This window comes from Phasianus colchicus, chromosome 4 (genome assembly GCF_987193195.1).
Source record: "Phasianus colchicus chromosome 4, bPhaCol1.hap1.1, whole genome shotgun sequence".
In the NCBI taxonomy this organism is placed as follows: domain Eukaryota; kingdom Metazoa; phylum Chordata; class Aves; order Galliformes; family Phasianidae; genus Phasianus; species Phasianus colchicus.
In genome coordinates this window covers 67121971-67143880 of record NC_143439.1, presented here as the reverse complement: position 1 = coordinate 67143880, position 21910 = coordinate 67121971, and the positions used below count along the sequence as shown (strand labels likewise).

Here is a 21910-nt window from a genome sequence, read left to right as displayed (position 1 = left end):
TCATCTGGCTTTTTCCAGAAATTAAACAATGCTGCTTTATTTTTACCCTCTATGAGATGGACGGTGTGTTTAGAGGCAGGGAGTGCAGCGAAACACGTGTCCTGCAATCCTCTGCCTCTTCCATCGCTGGAAAAGGAGCGACACTTCCCAAACACCACCAACAAGCACAGAGCAGCATGGAAGGAGCTGGAAGAGCAGCAGTGGTTTGGCACGAGCTGCAGAAATAAGAAAGGACATCTTAGATATTTGCACATTTCTGGATGCACTAAATTCTTCGAGATTAAAAAATGTTTGAGGGCTTCCTACCTCCAACCCTGGAAGAGATGACTCAAGGCCAGGCTGGATGTGGCTATGGGCAGTCTGGTCTAGTGGTTGGCGACCCTGCACATGGCAGGGGGCTGGAACTAGATGATCATCGTGGGCCTTTTCAACCCAGCTCATTCTATGATTCTATGAGAGAATTTGCCCCACTCTAGTGTAAAAGGAGGATGTAGGACAACCAGGGAGAACCCAGTCCCTTGTTTTGTCTTCTGTCCCCAGCAGGCAGTGTATGTAAAAAGGAAGGCTTCCACATACAGCAGTTAATTTCACTATAGAAATTGATCCCAGTTTAGATTTTCATTTAGCTTTTATGTTTTTTCCTCTAATAGCATTTTGTGAGGCTGGTTCTTGGCCATCTCAACCTCCCACTGCTGGGAAACCTGATTCTATTTCCTTCTGGAAAAGGAAACAGATACAGGTACACCACACAAATGTCATTATTTGCTCTTCTAACACCTCTTTGCTGTACTGAAAACCAGAATGGATTAACAGGGAAAGTGAGGCACGGGGAGGTAAGGAGGATAACTCCTGTGCATCACTTGGCTGTAAATGAAATGTTTTGCCTAGCCAAGGCCACGGAAATTATTGTTGTCCACTTCAAGGCAGTCTCAGAACTGCTTTGCATCTCTGAAAAGCTTTTGGCAAATTTCCTTTCCTGCAAATGAAGTACCGCACTTCAGTTCCAATATCCTGTGTTATGGTCTGCCCGAGCGTGCCAAGCACAAGCAGTATCAATCCACAACTCTATAGACTCAGGGTGATCCAGGTGCTCATGTGATTATTAGCAACTTTGCCTTAGAACCACACGACTCCAGCTCCCACTGAGGCTGACAGAGCTGACTGCACGAACCTCCACATATTTATTCTGTGCAGTGCGTAAAAATCAGCAGAAGCAATCAGCCTCTGGAACAGTTTGACTTTTAATTGCAGCAGTCTTTTGGTGTCACATCCAGATCCTCAGTGCCACAGAGCCAACATTTTGGACCCAAGCTGTCATACGCACACCCATCTGGTTTACCCACCAGATACGGTGGTAAAACTTAAATTACTGTGGTAAAAACTGCGGGAAAAAAAAATCGCCGGGAAGGCTGGACCTCTCCAGGAGAGGCTGGGTGACGGGGAGCCCTGCTGAAACGCCCGTTTGTTGGCTGTCCTTTCAGCGCCGTGGAACCAGGACGTTTCAAAGCCTCCCGGAGAGCGCATTTCGCAGGGCTGAGGAAGGCTGACCAGTGAGACTGAGGGCGATGGACGATGCACGGAGCGTTGGGCGGCGATGCGGGCGCTCTGGGCGGGGCGCGGGGCGGGCTGCGCGCCCTGAGGGGAGGCGGAGGGCGGGCCGGGCCCCGCGGGGGGTTAACCGGCCATTCCAGCCCTCAGGATGAAGCGGCGCTGGGCTGGGCCGTGGGAGGGGACCGCTGAGATGAACTGGCCCTCAGAGCTCAATTATAGCCGGCTCTGGCCCGCAAAGAGGCTCCGAAGGCGGCCGCCCCAAGGGCGAGGTGAGCGGCGGCGGCGGGCTTCGTGTGAGCGCAACCGCCGTCCCAGGGGCTGTAAGTGAGGGTGCGAAGCTCCGTGTGGAAAAGGCGAGGCTCTGAGCCAGCTGCCACCACAGGACCCCCGCGTGGAGGCTGCCTCACATGTCAGAGTATCCATCAGTGTGTTATCCCCGTGTATATTTCATTTCCAGCCTCAAATCTCTGCCCTGTGTAAGCTAGATGTGTAAAATACCGCTCTCTCAAGCTCCTGCTGGAGGAGAAGCAGCTATTTCATGCCTTCCCTGCAATACACATCGTGATGGTGGAAGTGACAGGAATGCACTTGTGCTGTTCTCTCTGTGAAATGGCTTTGTGTGATGCCTGTAGCTAGAAGTAATGAGAATTTGACCCAAAGCAGAAATTAATGAGCAAAGTGCAGTGGGAGGCTCGTCTGTGTCCCAGGTGTGTAAGAGCAGATAAGGTATCTAACAGCTCCAAAGTCATTCTGAGCTCTTAAAAGATGGCCTTCCGTTCTTCAGAAATGTTCTGGCTTCATAAGCCAACGTCATACTTCTGAGAGTAAGCTGCTCAACAGGGTACTTTCGTACATCAGATCTGTGACACAGAGCTCTGAAAATCAATCTTGCAGTTGGAAAGTTCCTGTCACGTCCCAGTTCCATGTCCTCTCCTTCCCAGAAAATCTGTGGGATGTCATCCTGCTAAAGATCTAGCAAGTGGGGTGAAAAAAGTGCTGAGCTTCCTGGAATGTCAGATCATTCATAGTGGTTATATAGTATTTGTGTTTTGAAAGGATTTGGTTCATGCTTTTAAGCACTGACTGTTCAGTTCATAGAATCATTTGAGTTGGGAAGGACCCTTAAAGGCATCAAATCCAGCTCCCCTGCAATGAGCAGGGACACCTACAGCGCTCAGAGCCCCATTCAGCCTGACCTTGAGTGTCTGCAGGGGTGGGGCATTCACCACCTCTCTGGGCAACCTGTGCCAGTCCTTCACCACCCTTACAGTAAAAATCTTCTTCCTCATATCCAATGAAGAATCTCTCATCCAATCTCTTCTCTTTTAGTTTGAAACAATTTCCCCTTGTCCCGCCACAACAGATCCTGCTAAAGAGTCTGTCCTCTTCTTTCTTATAGCCCCCTCCAGACTTTAGATACTGAAAAACACCAAGCCAGCCTCACATAACAATGCATAAACATGGCCTTTTGTGAAATATTTGAAACATCCATTAACAACCAAGATTTCCCTACTGTCAGTTAAATTTAGTAGTACTCTGTTGAACAGAAATAACTCCAGAGGAATTAATCACTCTTAGATTAAAAACTGACAGCTATTTTAAGCAGCCAGCTTTTGGGGGGAAAAAAGCTGCACAAGTATGTATATTCAAAGGAACAAGTTATGAACATGCTCTTGTTATTAGGTTTAAATTCATTTTTTTCACTTATGCTCTTATGACTGAGTTGTCATTTTCCTGAACTTCAGAATATTTTGAGCCAGGCACAGCAAGGATCCCTGGTTATATACATACATATTTCATTCAAGGCCAGGCTGGATGTGGCTCTGGGCAGCCTGGTCTAGTGGTTGGTGACCATGCACATAGCAGGGGGTTGAAACCAGATGGTCATTGTGGTCCTTTTCAACCTAGGACTTTCTATGATTATATGATATGATTCTATGATTATATGGTTGTCACTTCATAGAATCATAGAATCACTCAGGTTGGAAAAGACCTTACAGATCATCGAGTCCAATCACAACCTAACCATACTACCCTAACTCTCACAACTATCTGCTAAATCATGTCCCTGAGCACCACGTCCAAACAGTTTTTAAACACATCCAGGAATGGTGACTCAACCACCTCCCTGGGAGCCTATTCCAGTGCTTAACAACCCTTTCTGTAAAGAAGTGTTTCCTAATATCCATCCTAAACTTACCCTGGTGCAACTTGTGGCCATTTCCCCTCGTCCTGTCACCAGTGAAAAGAGACCAACCCCGCTCTCACTGTAAGCACCTTTCAGATATTGGAAGAGAGCAATATGGTCTCCCCTCAGCCTCCTCTTCCCCATACTAAATAGCCCCAGTTCCTTCAGTCGCTCCATGTAGAGCATATTCTCCAAGCCCTTCACAAGCCTTGTTGCTTTCTTTGGACTTGCTCCAGCACCTCAATGTCCTTCCTGCAGTGAGGGGCCCAAAACTGAACACAGTACTCGAGGTGAGGCCTCACCAATGCCAAGTACAGGAGCAGGATTACTTCCCTAGTCCTGCTCACCACTCCATCCCTGATCCAAGCCAGGATGCCATTGGCCTTCTTGGTCACCTGGGCACAATGCTGGCTTGTATTCAGCTGACTGTCCATCAGTACACCAAAGTCCCTTTCCATCAGGCAGCTTTCCAGCCACTCTTCCCCAAGCCTGTAAGGTTGCCTGGGGTTGTTGTGACCAAAATGCAGGATCTGACACTTGGCCCTATTGAAACTCACACAGTTAACCTTGGCTCATCGATCCAGTCTGTCCAGGTTTCTCTTCATACCTGTGCCAAACAGAGCTATGATGTAGATGTCACTGAAAATTTCTGGTATTACATACTTGTTAGGGGGAGGAGGGCAGGTATTCATTTCTTAAATACAAAACTAGAAATAATGTTTGGCCTTGGAAATTTTCTGTGGCAAAATTTTTTGCAAATTTATTTGCACACACAAATGCTTTTAATACATATATTTTTTTAGGGGGGAAGGATGTTTTTTTTTTTAAGGGGTTTCTTTTGGCTCAGTGGCAAGAAGATATGAACACTTGATACCTGTAAGTGTATAGTTAATCTGTAGTTTACAACCATGCTTTTTCAAGACTCAATACGTAGCACATTCTCATGCTATAAATTACTAATTTTCCTGTCTCCCTCCTTTTGTATTCTGCAAATCTTCATTCTCTGCATACAAGATGGGGGAAAGGTATTTCTTAGGAGATCCAAGGAGCAAATAGGGAAATGGGTCTGCTGTCTTGTTGAAATAAGTTAACACCTAGCAAGGAAACTAATAGCTTATCCTGCAGTAGTTAATTGGTCTAATGCTAATGTTACTTTAAGAGTAACCAGCCTCCCCATGTAGACTTCAATCAGCTTTCTGATGTACCCAATTAACATCTTGATTGCCTTTGAACGAGTGCAGATAGATTTAAATATGCCCATAGAAATTTTTAAAAGTAATAGTAACATCAGTATGTTTTCTGAAATCCTAAGGTTTTGTTTTTGTGTGTTAGTTTGTTTTGAAACATCAACTTACTTGTATTGCAGTAAGTTGTAAACTCTGTTCTAAAAGCAGAATGGCTGATTTCAGTCTGCTTCAGCTGTGCTGATCTGGCTGTTCTGGTTGTGTTGGGATGTAGGGAGCAGAAGTCCTTGAGATGGTCAGAGAGAGAGGGCAGTAGGAACAGGAGGCTGTGGGCCAACAGGGAGAAAAAGGAAGAGAAGCAAGGAACTGGGTGATTGATTTACTGTATTTCTATTTTAATACTTTCAAACAGTTTCATCCACAGCACTGTCTAAGGGAGGCAGTGAAGTGTCTTTGTTCCTGTTTCACCCTGGGCAAAAGGGTGAACACTGTGCTTTCCATCAATTGTAAGCTCCTCTTGTTTTGTGTCAGGGTAGGTCATGGGTCTCTCCAGTGCTAAAAAGTGGTTAGCATTGTTTTGAGTTTAGTTTTGCAATGTTTGAGCAACACTGTATTTAACCCTTATTTGGATGGTGTAGTTGTATGCTCCATAAGCTTGTGCTTGTGTGCAGGGTTAGGCACATGTCCTCGTCAGCTTTGTGGTAGAATGTGGCATTTGAAAATGCCTATAAATATTTTTAAGTTATATTTTTATACTATTCTATGGGGGAATAACTGTATGCTTTGGATGGTGAAGCTAGTTTTAGAAGTGTGCTGGTAGTTCAGCTTTTCAGCATTTGTTTTCAAAGAATAGAGTCCAATTTGGTATTTGTTTGTTTTGCAGCCCCCTGAGTTTTGACAGGGGAATAATAATAACACAAATACAACACTGACTAAACTCACTTGAGAAAATAAAAATGTAGTGCTACTATATTGTTTCATTAGATGAATGTCTTTCACTCAGCTGCAGAAATGGAAATCCATCTGGTTCATCCAGGAATTCAGTTTTGTAATACCACACTTCAATGGGTTTGATGAGGGTTTTAGAGCCTGTTACATTTGTCTGCTCTCCCTGAGTTGGATGTCTGTGGATATCCATTCCCGTTTACTTCCAAGGTTGCTTTCTGACTTCCATTGCATAGCAACCACATCTGCATGCTGTATTGTGACCAAAAGAAACTGGATGTCAGCAATGCTGTCTGCCTCCAGTTTTGTTCAGCTGCTACCTTGAGTATTCAAGCTTTTGTTCATCTTTCATGCTGTTATTTAGGGAATAAATCAGATTTAATAGGAAAGCTATTCTCATGTTTAAATGAATGCAGTATGATCACCTAATGACAAGCAGTAGAGTTTGCAGCCAAATAAAATTGCTGCTGGACAGCTGAGATGAGGAGATGCACTGTGTGCAGGCTCCTGCCCTTCTTGCTTGTAGACTAAAGCGAGGTAGTGCAGTGCACATGATTTGAATTAAATTACTTTACTTTGTGGCTGGGACAGGCTTCAGTATGGACTGTCAGGTGCTGGCCTGAGACTGATAGGTGGTGGCTTGGTAAGATGCAGTGACCCCACTGCTTGTGGCTATGCCTTGGAGAGAATAACATGGGTCAGAAGTCATCTGTTGATGAGTTGTAATTGAACTTGGCTCCATCTATTTCTCTTTAAAATGCTATGTTTGCTGCTGGCACTTGAGGGCAGAACTTGGCTATGTCGTATTCTGGATTTAATACTTTGAATTTGAAATTTCATATCTTTGCCTTTAGGGATTTCTCTAGCCTCTACTCTTTCCTTACTATGTTATTCTGCTCTCAGTCTTCTGTGTCCCCAAGAATTGAGAAAGAAAAATTAATAACGGACAGAGGCTTATCTGGGATCAGGAACACTTAGCACCTCACTCAGGAGCCCAGGGAAGGAGATAGTTGTTCTGATACTTGTGGAGGTTCTGCATACATTAAGGAACCTTCTGGTTGCCTGGAAAAGAACCTGGAGCTGAAACAGGCTGAGATTCCTGGTGTGGTGGTGCATTTATTAATATTAAAGATTTGAGAGGCCTGGTAAGAAGTTTATCTACTTGTCCTCTGTCACCCATGGCCAGCCCTTGCTGTGAGTGAGGTGATACTGAGAACCTGGCCACTTCCTACTAAGATACCAGTCTGGTCAGTGGGAATTTCTCTGGCCTGGAAGCCAGAGAAAATTCTTACACTTCTTTGTGCTGCCCTGGAAGACGTCTACCAACCTACCAGTTGACTTTATCATGTAGCGTGATGGTTAAAATATATATGTGTGTATATATATATATATATATATATATATATATATATATATATATATATATATATAAAATCTTGTCTCTTCTTTCTTAAGTGTTCTTATTCCTATCTTTTTATTAAGGAGCAGTCCCTCTGTGACAAGAAGTAGCTGGTCTCTTTTGCAGTGAACCATCTTTTTAATGATACAATGCTGACCTGAATAGTTCTGAATTGATGATAGCTGTAGCTTTATTTAAACATTTTTGAGGCTTAGAAATGACAGGGTCAAAATAGCAGTCCTGAAAGGCCTCTGCTTGAATCTCTGACAGGTTTCTGATGGTGTGGTTGTGAACTGCAAGGTAAGCTGGTTTTTAAGTTTCTCTCAGTTGCCAGGAAAGATGTCTTGTGCATCTGAAAGCTGAAGACCTCAAGTTCAATTTACTATTCATAGAAGTAGCTGTGCGCAGACAGTGGTAGCATAAATCTCCCCGTGCTCTGTCATTTTTGTGTGTGTCACAAATGGTCTGGAAGCACAGTGAAAAGGAGAAGGGACAGACTTCTTCCTTCCTTGGAAGTGAGCAGTGTGATTTAGTGAAGGGCACTGTTGATGTGTGTGGGAAGGGGACTGCAGTTACTCAGGTCACACTGAAGACCATCTACAACTTGGAGTCTGGTGAGGATTTAAGTGGGAGTTGCACTGGTTTATTCCTGAATTTGCATTCATACAAATTCATCCCCCAACCTGGGGAATGAAAGGATTGAGTGCAGCCCTGCCAAAAAAGACCTGGGGGTACTGGTGGATGGCAAGTTGGATATGAACCAGCACTGTTCCCTCACAGCCCAGAAAGCCAACTGTATCCTGCATCAAAAGAAGTGTGGCCAGCAGTGTGAGTGAGGTGATCTTGCCCCTCTGCTCTGTGCTGATGAAACCTCACCTGAAGTACTGACTCTGAGGTGACTTCACACTCCCCTATGAAGACAGGCTGGGGGAGCTGCGTTTGTTCAGCCTAGAGAAAAGAAGGCTGCGGGGTGACCTCATTGCAGCCCTTCAGTACCTAAAGGGAGCCTACAAACAGGAGGGGAATCAACTCTTTGAAAGGGTAGATAACAGCAGGTTAAGGGGAAATGGTTTTAAGTTGAGGGAGGGAAGATTGAGGTTGGATGTCAGAGGGAAGTTCTTTACAGAGAGATTGGTGAGGTGCTGGTACAGGCTGCCCAGAGAGGTTGTGGATGCCCCGTCCCTGGAGGTGTTCAAGGCCAGGTTGGATGGAGCCCTGGGCAGCCTGGTCCAGTATTAAATGCAGAGGTTGGTGGCCCTGCATGTGGCAGGGGGGTTGGAGCTTCATGATCCTTGAGGTCCCTTCCAACCCTGGCCATTCCATGATTGATAGTGGCCCATCAGTATCTAAAGAGGAGCTACAGAAAGAAGGGAACAGACTCTTTAGAAGGGTCTGTTGTGCTAGAACAAGGGGAAATGTTCTCAAGCTCAAAGAGGGTTGATTTAGGTTAGATATAAGGAAAATATTTTTTATGTTAACAGTGGTGAGGCACTGGCACAGGTTGCCCGGAGATGTGCTGGATGCCTGGAGACTTTCAAGGCAAGGCTGGATCAGGCCCTGAGCAACATGCTTTAGCTGTGGTGTCCCTGTTCATTGCAGGGGAGCTGGACTGGGTGACCTTTAAATGTTCCTTCCAACTCTAAGGATTCTATGATCCTATGCAGTTTGTTGTAAGACAAAAGAGGAATGCAAAGTGCAGGGCAAATATGTTTGCCAGAAAATCAGCTAGGACTACAGAGAATAATAAGAATATGTTTATATGTACTGATTTTCATATGGTTTGTGTCTGAAGTTATGAGATGATGGGTTTTATAGCAATTCATGCATTTTAGGGGCAAGATAAGTTTTCAACTCATGCCAGGAACCAAGTAATTAGGTTTTCTTGTGTGGACCAAATCCTGTTATTGTGTCCATCTTTCACTCCTGTGCTTGAAGGGGTAACCTGTATAAATCAGTAACTATAGAATATTGAATATGGCTGGATGACTCACACTACAGAAAACGGCTTTCAAGGAGTAGTTACCTGGCCATTGTAACTCCTGAAAATAAAGTTTTATTAGGAAATGCATTCACATATCAAGGAACAATGGTAAACCATGCTCAGACAGAGGTGTTTTGATACACATTTCGATACTCATTGGAGCAGTTTTTCTCCGTATAACTAAAAGAAATAAATCAGTGTATGGGACATGGGTGCAACCTTTGCAAGCTTCTGAGACCTCTTGGCCTTATCTCATGCACTGATCTGCTCCCTGACTTTCTTTACATCTTTCTTTAAAATGTATTCCCATATTTGAGTGTGTGACCTAGTCTAACTAAAATACTTCCCGTATTTTAGGCCATTAGTCTAGTATATCTGAGAGTATGACCAGAAAACCCAATGAAGAAGCTTTATCTTCCTTGATTTTAAGGTACCTGAAGTCCAAGTACATGTACAGTAATATTCTTTCAGTCCACGACGGAAATACCTCTGTATGTAGGAAGGTGGAGGTGGCTTTACAGCCTTGCTCTGAATCTACAACAAGGCATGGTGTGATTCAGTGGATGAACATTGGTTCCCTCATCTGCTGTGTGAATATTCAAGTGGTCAATATTTTGTAAGCAAAGGCATGCATGTGTATCTTGTCCTGTCTCCTGACTGTTTTTTTGTTGTTTGTTTGTTTGTTTTTTCAGGATGTTCAGAAGAAATATTAGATGAGGCAACAAGGCACCACCTGTTCACAGACACTTTCTGTAGGGTTTGCTGGGTGGTGCTGCCGTTTGAATCCCAAAGGATGTCACACTATGAGGTAGCCTGGAAGAGAGGATTTCTCCTAGCAAGTACTGGGGCTTTGGTTTGTTTGAGGCTTCTGTATGGTGTTAGAAAAGGCTGCTTAAAGCCTTTCTTGAAGCTTATGCTGGGCTTAGACATTAGCCAGACTTGAAGGTTGTGAATGATGTGGGTTCAGTGGTAGTGAAGAGCAATCACCTGCATATTGCAGGCTGGTTATAGAAGGAACTGGGTAGGTTCAGGCCATGCTGTATATGGGATGGAAGCAAATTTGCACCATGTGACCCAGGTCATAAGTGTGGCATGGGGCAGTGCTAACTGTAGAGAGTAGGGGTCGTGCCCCCTGATGCTTTACCCAGCAATACACACATGCTGCTATGTCTGCCAGTATCTTCACAAGGCAAGTTGTATGAATCATGCTGCAGGCGTTTCTTGGAACAAAAGTATGCCTTGGGATAGTGCTATAGACATAGGAAGGTGAGCTTTATTTTGAAACTTAATCCTGAAAATTTGCAGGTACAGATGTTTCATTTTCTTGCTGAAGTTAAAATGTCAGTTGCTCTCAGGAGTCTATTTTGCTATTCTCATCAATTAGTATTCAGGTCTTATAAGGTGTAATACTTCCTTACTTTGATTTATGTTAAGCAGCATTTTTACTGTCAGAAGTACAGAGTTCAGACCCTCAGTTGGAATTTCTGTTTCTAGGATCCAAATCCAGTTGAGCATAACAGATGCAATTGTAATGGTGAAATCAGAACTTCAGGGTGAATTGATATGAAAATAAGGTTCTTTTTTTCCAGGTTTGCTGATGTTGTCTAGTCAAGTATGGTAGCACCTCTTTCTCTTGGTAATATTGTCAAGATTTCCTAATGCTACTTCTCCAAATCCTTAACAGACTCTTGGAAAGCATTAGATTAGAGAAGACAAGTCACTTGTTTGGCTTTGTGTGTTACCTGTGTATAGTGTAACATGTGGGTAAGTACACTATGAAAGTGCAAGAGATGGAAGGTTATGTGTTGAGAAAGCATCTAAGAATTAAAAAGTAATCACAGATGAAGGAGGTATGCGTAACACCCAAGTTTAGATACTTGGGCTATTGGATCCTGAGACCTGTTTTGGATGAATGAAATTCCTGTTGCTGGATATACCACTTCTTGGCCCCTTATTAACAGAGCAGGAATAATTCTAGTTTCTTTTCAGGGCAGAAAGCATGCTCAGAATGTTTATCTTTATGTCCGAAGTCGTGGTAGGAAGGATGAGAGAATGAGGCATGACAAAAAGAAAGAAATAATGGATTGTACCAGTTTTCAGGTGACTATTCTTCTTCATGGCTATCTGAAGTGTTTTCTTGTCCTTCAGTGAATGCTTGTGTAACTGAGCTTGCCTTTGCTTAATTTCAGATGGATGGAACGAGGATAGTAGAGAATAAGTACTGTAATATCTGCAACATAATTTTAGTTTCCCCAGATGTTGCATTGTCTCACCTCCGGGGGAAGATCCATGCTAAAAAGCTGAGGCAATTAGCAGAAAAGAGAAGCCTGATGGAAGCACAGAGCATGCAACCTGTTTCTGGTAAGAACTAAATTTGCACTGCATGTATTTTTCTGTCACTCTCTGCAACAGATATAAAAAGGTGCTGTCCTAAACCTGCATGTCCGTATGCCTCCCTGTTCTGCCTAAGTCATGGAGCTGTCATATGGTAACTCTTTGGGTGAAAAAATATGGTGACTACCCTGTACAACTCAGAAGCTAGGGAAGCCTGCCTTCAAATTTTTTTCATCTTTCTAACTAAAGGCAAATATTTCTGATTATTAATGAACATGTTTACTGTTGCTCTGAAATCTAACTGCGGTCCAAACTCAGTTTGATAAATTAGCATATTTAATTAAAAAAAAATAATAAATTAGTCCACAAGCAACAGTGAGCTGGTGTGAGTGCTGTGCAAGTTGCTTTCAGGATTGAACATAGCAAATGTGTTCTGAATCACCCTCTCTATGGTAAAGCTTTCTTCTTAGATCTTAGAGTGACCAGCAGTCAAACTCATAGATATTAATACAGGTTTTCTGTTCCTTCAGAAACTGAAATGCCTTCATCATCTCCAAAAGCAAGCTTGGATCTGAACTACTGCTGGCTCTGCTGTGTTCCTTTCAATAGTCCATTTTCAGCCCAGGAACATTATGTTGGTAAAAAACATGGAAAAAATGCAGCACGGAAGAAGATAATGGAGGAGATGGGAATCATACCTGTCCCTAGAGAATCCAGAACAACTGGTAAGCAGAACATGAAAAAGTGAGGGCAGTTTGAGTGTTCAAGGAGCAGCTCTGATATTTGGAAGGAAATGTTAGCCTTCTCCTTTGCTACAGGACAAGTTCGCTTCCTCCTTTCTGTTAGTTTGCCATTCTGAAGTTCTTTGTCTCTGGCAATTTTAGATGGGGAGATATTTCCTGTTGACTTTGAGACACTAATCCAGTTATTACTGGAGTCAAATCAAAGAGATTATAAAAAATAGCTGAGTTTCTTAACCCCAAGGCCAGGATCAAATCAATCTTAAGACCTTCTGTGCTAGAAACTCCACAACAACCTCCATAGGAAAGATTTCCCAAGAATTCTTGAACTTTATCTTCTTGATCTTAAAACCCTTTAGTGACACTGAAATTGACACCCTATGACTACAGTGTCTCTCTTCATTCTGCACAGAACAAGAAGCAGATATAAAAATTGAATAATTTGTTTCCTTTTTGTTGCATTCATGCCTTTCCTTAATCTCTGTTCACCAAACTGATAGCTGTAAGTATTTCAGTCTTGCCCCACAAGGAAACTTGTTTCCTAAATGGTCATTATTCTCAAACCTTCAAAGGCTCCATTACTGTCTTCTAGTTTACAATGTATGCACTAACAAGTTGCATGATAAATAAAGCTATTACACACACTATTGTGCCAACATTATTACCTCTGAGAGAGAGAAAAATTAAACAAAAGATGTGAAATAGAAAAGATATCATGTAACAGACTTAAGATATTAGAATACATTTGGTATAAAGTTGTATAACAGAAGATAATAATGTGACACTTGAATAAAGAACTGAACCAAATTAATAGCTTAGTTTCAGTTCTTTGTAATTGTGATTGAAACAATCATTTTGTCTATGTGCTGAAGCACAGTTTTGAAAGCAGGAAAGTGACTTCTCAAAAACCATTCTTCCAGAGAATATTTCTGAGGATTAAGGAAGATCTTTTACAGCTTTTCTATATCAATTCCTTTTGAGTTCTTTCTGTGGCCTACCAGTGGCAATCATGAGGTCAGGAAACTGGATTTTCATTTTCATTTTATGTTTAGCAGTATTATTGATTAACCAGCAGCAAGATAAAAATATATCTATTTTTTTTGTAACAATCCACTTTTTAAAAAAGCTTTAATATTAAGGACTCTTCTTGAATGCTATTAAACAACAGATTTAAATGGAGAGTAGGACCTACAGCCTTTTCTTTTTGTAAGATAACTTAGAGGCATGTTAATTTATTTCTATTAAATCAATCTACCATGGTGGCATTTAAGGATATAACAAATGAGATAATTCCATAGCTTACAAAATGGCAAATAATTCCCTTGGAGATTCCTTCAAAAATCTCCCATGGATTCCATGTATCTCAACAAGAAGGATAAAATTCTCTTCTGTGTCACACATAATGCAGTGGGTAATATGAGTTAAGTTAGGGTAATGTGGTTAGATTGTGGTTGGATTTGATGATCTTGAAGGTCTTTTCCAACCTGACCAATTCTATGACTCTTCTAAGCCTTCCACCAGTCCCATTCCAACAGCTCCACATCCTTCCTGTGCTGGGGCCATTAGGTCTGGACTCAGAACTCCAGATGGTACCTTAAAATGGCCACCCCTTTTTTTTGATGTAGCCCAGGGTACTGTTGGACATCCAGGCTGCAAGTGCACAGTGCTGGTTCCTGTCCAGCTTTTCATCCACCAGGCAAAAAAAACAAAAAAAAAAAAACAAACAACAAACAAATCTATTTTGTTCAGTGCAACAGTCCATTGAAATCCATGCTGCATTTTGCCAATGTGTAAAGCTCTTGGGTTTGTGTTGGGGAAAACATTTGCTGTTTTATTTGTTAAATACATATATCTGTAGTGACACAGCTTCGCAGCTTGTAGGAGAGGAGAACATGACAACCTGGGAAGCATAAGGTTTTCCTCATCTGACCTTTACTTAGATTTGTCAAAGTCTCTGTATGGTGTATTCATAACATAGTGTTTGACAATTTTCTCAACATCTAAAGAATGGTTACACTGCAGCAGTACAGCTGCATTTATAAATACTGTTGGAGTATAAAACTGAGTTACCTTGCAGCAGAGTCTTTGTATCACTTCTGGAGCTGGTTTGGGGAACATTATATTATATGTTATTGTGATTTGCTTTGGATTTTGCCTTCATCTGTAGTCTTTCTAACCTACAGGTTCCTTCTTTTCCGTGATTGGGTTTGGCCATTACATATGCCCTGTTTGCAATGTTGAACTTACAACTATACTTGAGTACCAGTCCCACATGCAAGGAAAAAAGCACAAGACCAAGTAAGTCAGGAAGTCTTTTGTTACCCTATAGCATATACTTTCAAGTTTCTATGAAAGACTTTGCTTCGTCATTAGCCCTGTTTTGTGCTGTCAAAGATCTTCAAGTTACTGTTTTTTATCATTGTTTTGTTTTGTTTTCATTTGATTCTGCTTAGTTTTACTGTCTTTAAGAGTGACTGTCCATTTAAATTTCCTAGTTATGTCTGATGTTCTGTCTTGGAGTTGTCACACTTGCATCTTCCATGGCAGCTCACAGAAAAGGTTTTGGAAATTGTGGTTTTCTCCACATACTTTGCTATCCTCAAATATTTGCTTCTTTGGAAACAGTAGCACCTATTTTGGCACAGTGTCTTCTGTGCTTAGTCTTTTGGAAATGGTCTGAACTTTAAGATTCCTATTGACAGCAAATAAGGCTCTAATACTAGAAAGTGCAGGTTTTCCACAGATGGTGTCACCTTAAGGGTTCATCATGCATCTTATGTTTGGTGTAAGATGTTGTTTGGAATAGATGATAGCTCTTCCTTTCCCTTTAACCTAAAGAAGAAATTGTAGCTTTTCTTAACTGTGGAATGGCAATTGTACACTTTTATCACTACCTTTTTGAAATCCCTCTTCAGTTAGGGCCAAATATCAAAATTTCATTCATGTTAGGCATGGTTGGGAAGACGTATGTTATATGAAGGTGCAATATAGTATAACAGCAGTAGTGTGACTGAATGTATTTCCTGTAACTTCAGCTGATTTTTGCAGATAGAATCTTGTGTTAGAGGTTTCACATAGATACACAGAACAGCACACTTGGAATAGGTCCTTTCTTGTAGCTCTGGAAATAGTTTTATTATGCATGTCTCTCTGCCTTCATGACTAACTCAACAGATCCTAAGCAAGTTGATCAATATTAATAACTGATTTTTCTATCCAGTTTATGCAGAGCGACAAAGATTTGCAGTCTCACAAAGAGATCAAAGAAAACTTACTACTCCTTTCAAGCTCAGGAACCTATATGTCTTGAGGAAAGAATGGATTTGAGAATAGCAGAAGAGTTTCAAGATGGAAACCTTGGTGAGGTTAAGCCTTCAGCCTTTATCTGTGAACAAGACCAGCATTCCAGCCTTTTCTCAGAAACCCAGACACCTACAAATACTGGGAAAAAGAGATCAAGTCGCTCATCAGCTTGTGAGCACACACAAGAAAATACACCAAATTGTCAGCATAACACAGCACACTGCATAGAAGGGCGAGCATTTGGGGCAGCTGCCATCACAGATGGCTTTGGTCTGTCAGCTGTAGAATCTGAAGAGTATTGCAAACTTGTGCTCGCTGAAACGTTTAGCATCTCCTATAGAAAAGAACAGAATCTTCAGGTAGAATATACTGAGGAGAAAAAGTACATCAGTGAAGAGTTGAAGTGTAAGAAAGAAGACTCAAAACTGAAAAGAAAGGAAGATAGTGAAGATGCAGACTTGGAGAAAGAAAGAAAGAAACGAAAGCGAATTAAACTTGATGTAGACTTAGTAAATGAAAAGACATCAAGACCTAATAAAGATGAGAGGCTTAAAAAAAAAACTGCTAAGAAACAGAGAAAGTGCATAAAGAATCAACAGATGTCCCAGATAGAGATCAAAACAGAAAATGAGGTATTCTGGGAGGACTCTGACTTTATATTCTGGTGAGGGTTTTGATTAGCTTCATGAGCCTGCTCCGATCTTTACAATTTTGTATCATACTATGGCTGTTGTGGTTTTTGTTGGTTTATTTCTGCTTTTTTTGTTGTTGTTGTTGTTAAGCAAAGTTGAGGTTTTCTTGGAAGTGAGAAAAAGTCTATCTTCTGAAAATGGTTGGTAATAGGCATGCATCAGTTTTTAATTATGTTACTCATACAACAGTCATTGTAGTGATGCAAACTTTAAAGTATGAAGGCTCTTCTTGAAAATACCTCAAACAAGGGTCAGTAGCTTACAGAACACTCTTGGAAATTCATCAGAATGTATAGTTTTTTTTCCCTATTATTAATGGTGCCTACTGTGGTGGTTTCTATTTTTTTTTTTTTTTTTTCTACGAAAGTATGTAACCTTGGTAAGATATGTAAGGGCACTACACTGCTCCCAGGCAAAGCCATATCTGTAACCATTCCTCTGACTGCTTTTAGAGGAGAGTGAGGAAGGCTTTTGATCCCAGAATGAAGCTTGTGACTCAGTGCTCTGAAGAACCAGCAACACTTTGCATTTGAAATAATGTCACCAGACCTTCCTTCATAGTATAGGTTTGCATTGTTGTGGCATGTAGAACGTATGTAGGACACCAGTTCATGTATTTAAAAGCAATGTCACAAGGCACCATTTAGTAACACTCAGTGCCTTCAGGTTGCAGAAAAGCTTTTCCTTAGCCTTGATGTGGGTATGAAAGCCATTATATTGTCAGGTTGTACCACTGGGTAGTCTGTTTGTAGAGGCACCTGTGCTGAGCTGCTGCTTTCAGCAACTCTGCCCAACTGAAACTTTTTGTTGTGGGTTGTTGTAGTGTGGGATGGGGTAAAGACCAAGGCCCTCAAGCCTTGAATTGTCTGGTTTGTTTTAGTCTTGCATTAAGAAGTTGTTTCAAAAGCCTTGAGAATAATGTAGTGTGGGCTTTTGGTGTGTTAATTCTTATAAATTTGTTTTGTGGTTGGTTGCAATCTTGGATTTAGGTTTCTGGTTATCTGAGTGGTCAAGTAAGGCCATGATGTGGTATTCTGCATATACAAAAGAAAAAGCTCTGTTGAAGGGAAATAAGTGTGAGTTTACTTGCTTTTCAAATAAGACTTGTAGTGTTGGAAGTCAGGAGGAGATTAGCAGCTCTGATAATGTAGCAAAAGCAGCATCTGGGAGTTGATTTCTATCAGTGATCGCTTCCAAATCTGTATTTAACTCCGCACTGTCCTGCCCTACCTGGAAAAAAGTACAAGCTACGTGTAGGACACATGCACATGCTACTCTAAACATAACCCTACATCTTTCTTGGCATCGAAGATGATAAGAAGATCCTAAAAGAGGTACTCTTGCTGTATTTTGGTGAAACAGTGATTATTCTATTATGTAAATACTGCAAACAGGATGTAGCAGATTCTCATCTAGCAGAAGCATACAAAAAATACAGCCCGAATTTAGATAAGTGATGCTCATTTTTCTGATGTCATCTGGTTATGTGTTTCCTCACTGTCTTGTTCTTAGCCTTTAACATTAGTTGATGATAATTATTTCCAAGCCTAGACATTTAAAAATACTAGGCATATAGGTTGATGGCTTTATTTGCCCCTTACTGTAAATGTCTTTTCTTTTTCCTCTTAGTAGCAGAGGAATCCACACTGGAAGCTGATTCTGTTCATCTTGTTCTCATTAAATTTATCTGTTCTGATTTGAGAAACAAACTGAGTCGTGGATATTTGTCATATCTGGACAGATACAGTGGCAGATGTATCTGGTGAGCCCTTGGAGTTTTGAGAGCAGGTACAGGGGTTTCTCCCTGAAAGCCCAAGGTGCTCTTCTGAAATATCTCACTTCTTAATAGTTTGTTTTCCCTTTTATATCTGCAGCAGTATGGGAAAACGTTTCTTTGAGATCCTAATGTGTTTGAAAAACAGCACAACTCAATAGGACATATTGTAAAGTAAGCCAGAAGTCAATTTCACTTCTCATTTGAAGCCTTAAGATAATAGGAAAGGCTGCTGAATTCATTTTGCATGCCCCAAGTGGGGCTGTGGTTTCAGTGGGGCATACTGAATGCTGGCACCTGGCAAGTTAACCCTGCCCTTGGCCTCTGAGACACACCCTCACTGTACCTAACCTGCTGAATTGTCTGAACAGAGATGAGAGCCGTGGGCTCTTTGTAATCCACACTGGCTACAGCAGGTCTGACTGTGCACTTAAACTGCTGAAAAATGTGGATATTGCAAAAATGGATCCAAGATATAACCAAGAGTATTTCCCCATCTCCAAATAAACTGTCTTTTATTGCAGAGAATTTGATTTCCAGCTGGAAGCAATGAAGTGCTATTTCAGTGGTTATTTCTAGCAGAGCAAAGGTTTAGACATAAGATTCTACTGAACCTTCTGAAATAAGAAAAGTGTTTTCTTAGAGCTGCAGGAAAATGCCCAGCCAGATTTGCTACGTACATGTTGGCATACCCTGCTGCTCAGGCATCAATACGTATTTCCATTGGTGATGGACGTGTTGGGTTCCCAAGTTCTGAACACCTGAAGGAGTCTGCTTTGCTCAGCGTGCTGAGTACCACTTGCATCACAATCAGATTTTACTCTATGATAGATGCAGAGCAACACCAGGCAGAAGTACAGACTCTCCATTTACAGACCTCCTTGAGCATGTGGGTGCAGGTCCCAGCTATTTCACTACTTGAGACATCAATGTTTGCAACAAAACCAAAATTTCAGCAGGGGTAAGGTAAAAGAATTGATGCACTGTGGCTTTTTTTCCTCTAAGATCTGAGGGGAAAACTGAAAACTGTCTGTGGGTGGGAGAGGGGATTTAAAAGAAATCTTCAAAAGGAAGTAAGATTTCTTAGAATTAACAGTGAAACTGATCAACATAGTGTTCTGACACTGCTGCTGCTGTTGCACTGTACTTCTTTCGATATTTAAGAGTTTAAATACAGTTGTCTTCCTCACAGCTTAGTGCATTTTCAAACCATCTGCTTTATAGATTCTAGTTTCTTGGTCTGAACCACACACATTGTCAATAGGATACTGTGAGAAATAGATGTATATGAAACCTTTTCTTTATAGTGAAGCTTTTTTTTCCAAAAATATTTGTTCTTTAAGTCCAAGCTTCAAGAACATGATGGAGAAGCTGTAGTGAATTTACATATGCTTGGTTCCTTCCTACCCTGCCTTCAGCCTTTTTCTAATCCGTCTGTTGTGCTTAAAGAATCGCTCTGCCTTGCTCAGCTTCCCCTCCAGCACAGATCTGTCTCATGCTTTGTGTTTCCCAAGTTGCCACAGTAACACTTCACAGTTGCACAGTGCTCTTCTATCTGTCTGGTCAAGTCAGCTACCTGGATGAGGTGTAGTGGGACACAGAGATGTCAGACTTCTCAGCATCTTGAACGATTTGGCTCTTTGGCCCGGTTCTTAGAGGTCATTAAAGGTGTTGCTACTACTTATTGCAAGTCTAAGACCAAAAGACTCTGGAGGATGCCTTCAACTCGCATTGATTTTTCTCACGCAACACCTAGGCTGACTTCAGTAGCAACATCTGCTTATGCCCTGAAATTTCTGGGCCAAATAGCTCATGGCAGTGGTAACCCTGATGTAGTTTTCAGGGCTCTGGTGCAAGACACCTTTTGTACCTCTGATGCATATTGTGTTTGAATGTGCATCAGCAATTCCCTCACACTTGATCCTTTTCACTCCTCCCTATTGTCATGGAACACTCCAATGGGAAGGGACCCACAATGGCCATGGAGTCCAACTCCACAGAACTGCTCAAAATACAAACCCATATCTGAAAGCAGTGTCCAAAAACTCCTTGAGCTCCAGCAGCTCAGGGCTGTGCCCGCTGCCCTGGGCAGCCTGTGCCATGCCCCATGTTCCACCCCTCTGGTTCAGACCCTTTCCTAACCCCACCTGCTCCCTGGGAGGAGCTGTAGCTGCCCTGAGCTTTCCCCTCAGTCCCCTCCGCTTTTGGCTGAATAAACAGAGGAACCTCAACTGTTCCAGATATGGGGCACCCACACTTCTCTGGGCAACCTGTGCCAGTGCCTCATCAACCCCTGAGTGACGAACTTCTTCCTAGTGTTTAACCTAAATCTCTCATCTTTGATTTTAAAGCCATTCATCTTTTTCTATCACTTTCAGACCTCATAAAAAGTCAGTCCCCTCCTGCTTGTAAGCTCTCTTCAAGGCTGCAAGCCTTCCAGTTCTAGCTTGGCAGGGGAAGACCTCAGGCCACACTCACTGCGTGCTGACCCAAGCACGGTGCCTGTGGTGAAGGTGTGGCACCACCCAGCCCAGGCTGAGCATCGCACAGCAGCAAGCTTGCCGGGTACCAGGGCACACACAGCCTTTCATCATCCCACCCTGCGTACGGTGTAGCAAAAAAGTGTCAATGAGCAAGAGAGAGAGAGAGGTGAGTGCATACCCGAGAGCTGGTGTCCACCTCAGCCTCTGCAGTGCAGGCTCACCCAGCCTCGCCTCGTATCTGCGTCATCTTTCGTTATGATTCAGCATAACGGGGTTCCGTGCTCTCTCTAGAGACTGCCTGAGTTAAGGTTATCAGTCGGCTTTATGAACAAGCATGAAGGAAGTGAAGACAGATACCACAACAGTGCTGTGGCCATGCTTTTCCACAGTGTATCAGTGGGTGCGCTGTGGAGGCCAACAGGTCTTTTTGTTTTCTGTTTTAATAATATTTTGTAAGCTGTCGCTGTGTAGGCCAACATCAGCAAGCATGTATCTTTGTAAATACACTGCAATATTTGCTGGCAGAATGGGATTCTGGGCACTCTGATCTAGTGTTGGCAGCCCTGTCCATGGCAGGGCATTGAAACTCAATGAAGGTTCCTTCCAACCCGAGCCATTCTGTGACAAAGCAATGGGACCCCCCCAGCAGGACTGACTTGTGTTTATGTTTCAGATAATGCTCATGTATTACCATCAGCCAGGTCCTTCATCACCATGCTGGACGAACTGAGGCATGGAAAGGGCAATACCATACCCAGGTGACAGCAACTACATATTGTGCCCCTGCACTGTTGTTGGCTGTACATGGAGCACTGCAGCATCTACAGGAGTGCAGGGGGCAGTTTTATCTTCAACAATCCCATGCTTCTCTATTGAAGAAAGCACCGCATTATTTCTGGAGATGCTGGGAAGAAGAGAACTGTATTTGTAAGTGTTGGTTTATTTTTTTTCTCCTTTTTCTTCTAGCCTGTGAAATTCCAAATAATCTCCTGCCTTTCTGTTCTCTTTCAGGAGAGGTTCAGGTATAATGTTAGGAAAAAATAATCAGAAAGTGTCGTGAGATATTGGCACAGGATGCCCAGGGAGGTGGTGGAGTCACTGTCCCTGGAGAGGCTCAAGAGATGTGTAGATGTGGCACTGAGGGACGTGGGTTAGTGGTCGTGGTGGGGATGGGTTGCTGATTGGACTGGGTGATCTTAGAGGATTTTTCAACCTCAATTCTATGATTGTTTTCAGGTTCCTGTGACTCCTGCCCACTGCTCAAACTGCTGAGAGCAGCTGCAGCAACAAAGTCATTTTGATTGTCCTGTGATTTAGATCTTAATTACACCATTTT

At 42.3% G+C, this 21910-nt stretch overlaps 1 protein-coding gene across 7 annotated transcripts; it reads left to right on the top strand.

Annotated features, from left to right (window-relative positions):
• The first annotated feature begins 291 nt into the window (after positions 1-291).
• Positions 292-19388, top strand: KRCC1 (lysine rich coiled-coil 1). Of its 7 annotated transcripts, none has more exons than XM_090139870.1 (7): positions 292-1550; positions 9941-10056; positions 11238-11348; positions 11438-11609; positions 12113-12307; positions 14506-14620; positions 15543-19387. In XM_090139870.1, the coding sequence occupies exons 2-7, from the start codon at positions 10042-10044 to the stop codon at positions 16291-16293; spliced, it is 1359 nt and encodes a 452-aa protein (XP_089995996.1). In that variant the 5' UTR covers positions 292-1550; positions 9941-10041; the 3' UTR covers positions 16294-19387. The 7 variants fall into 7 exon arrangements, with proteins under 7 accessions (XP_089995996.1, XP_031444052.2, XP_031444055.2 ...); XM_031588192.2 differs by lacking the exon at positions 292-1550 and adding an exon at positions 1657-1820; XM_090139869.1 differs by lacking the exon at positions 292-1550 and adding an exon at positions 1881-2027.
• The last annotated feature ends 2522 nt before the right edge of the window (positions 19389-21910 follow it).

What these genes read in the sequence shown, in the direction of transcription:
- KRCC1 (XM_031588192.2), top strand. Translation starts at nt 1,700, where the DNA reads ATGAAGCGGCGCTGGGCTGGGCCGTGGGAGGGGACCGCTGAGATGAAC. An exon ending in GAGCATGCAACCTGTTTCTG is followed by an intron (nt 11,610 to 12,112) that starts GTAAGAACTAAA and finishes CTGTTCCTTCAG; the next exon opens with AAACTGAAATGCCTTCATCA. An exon ending in GGAAAAAAGCACAAGACCAA is followed by an intron (nt 14,621 to 15,542) that starts GTAAGTCAGGAA and finishes TTTTCTATCCAG; the next exon opens with TTTATGCAGAGCGACAAAGA.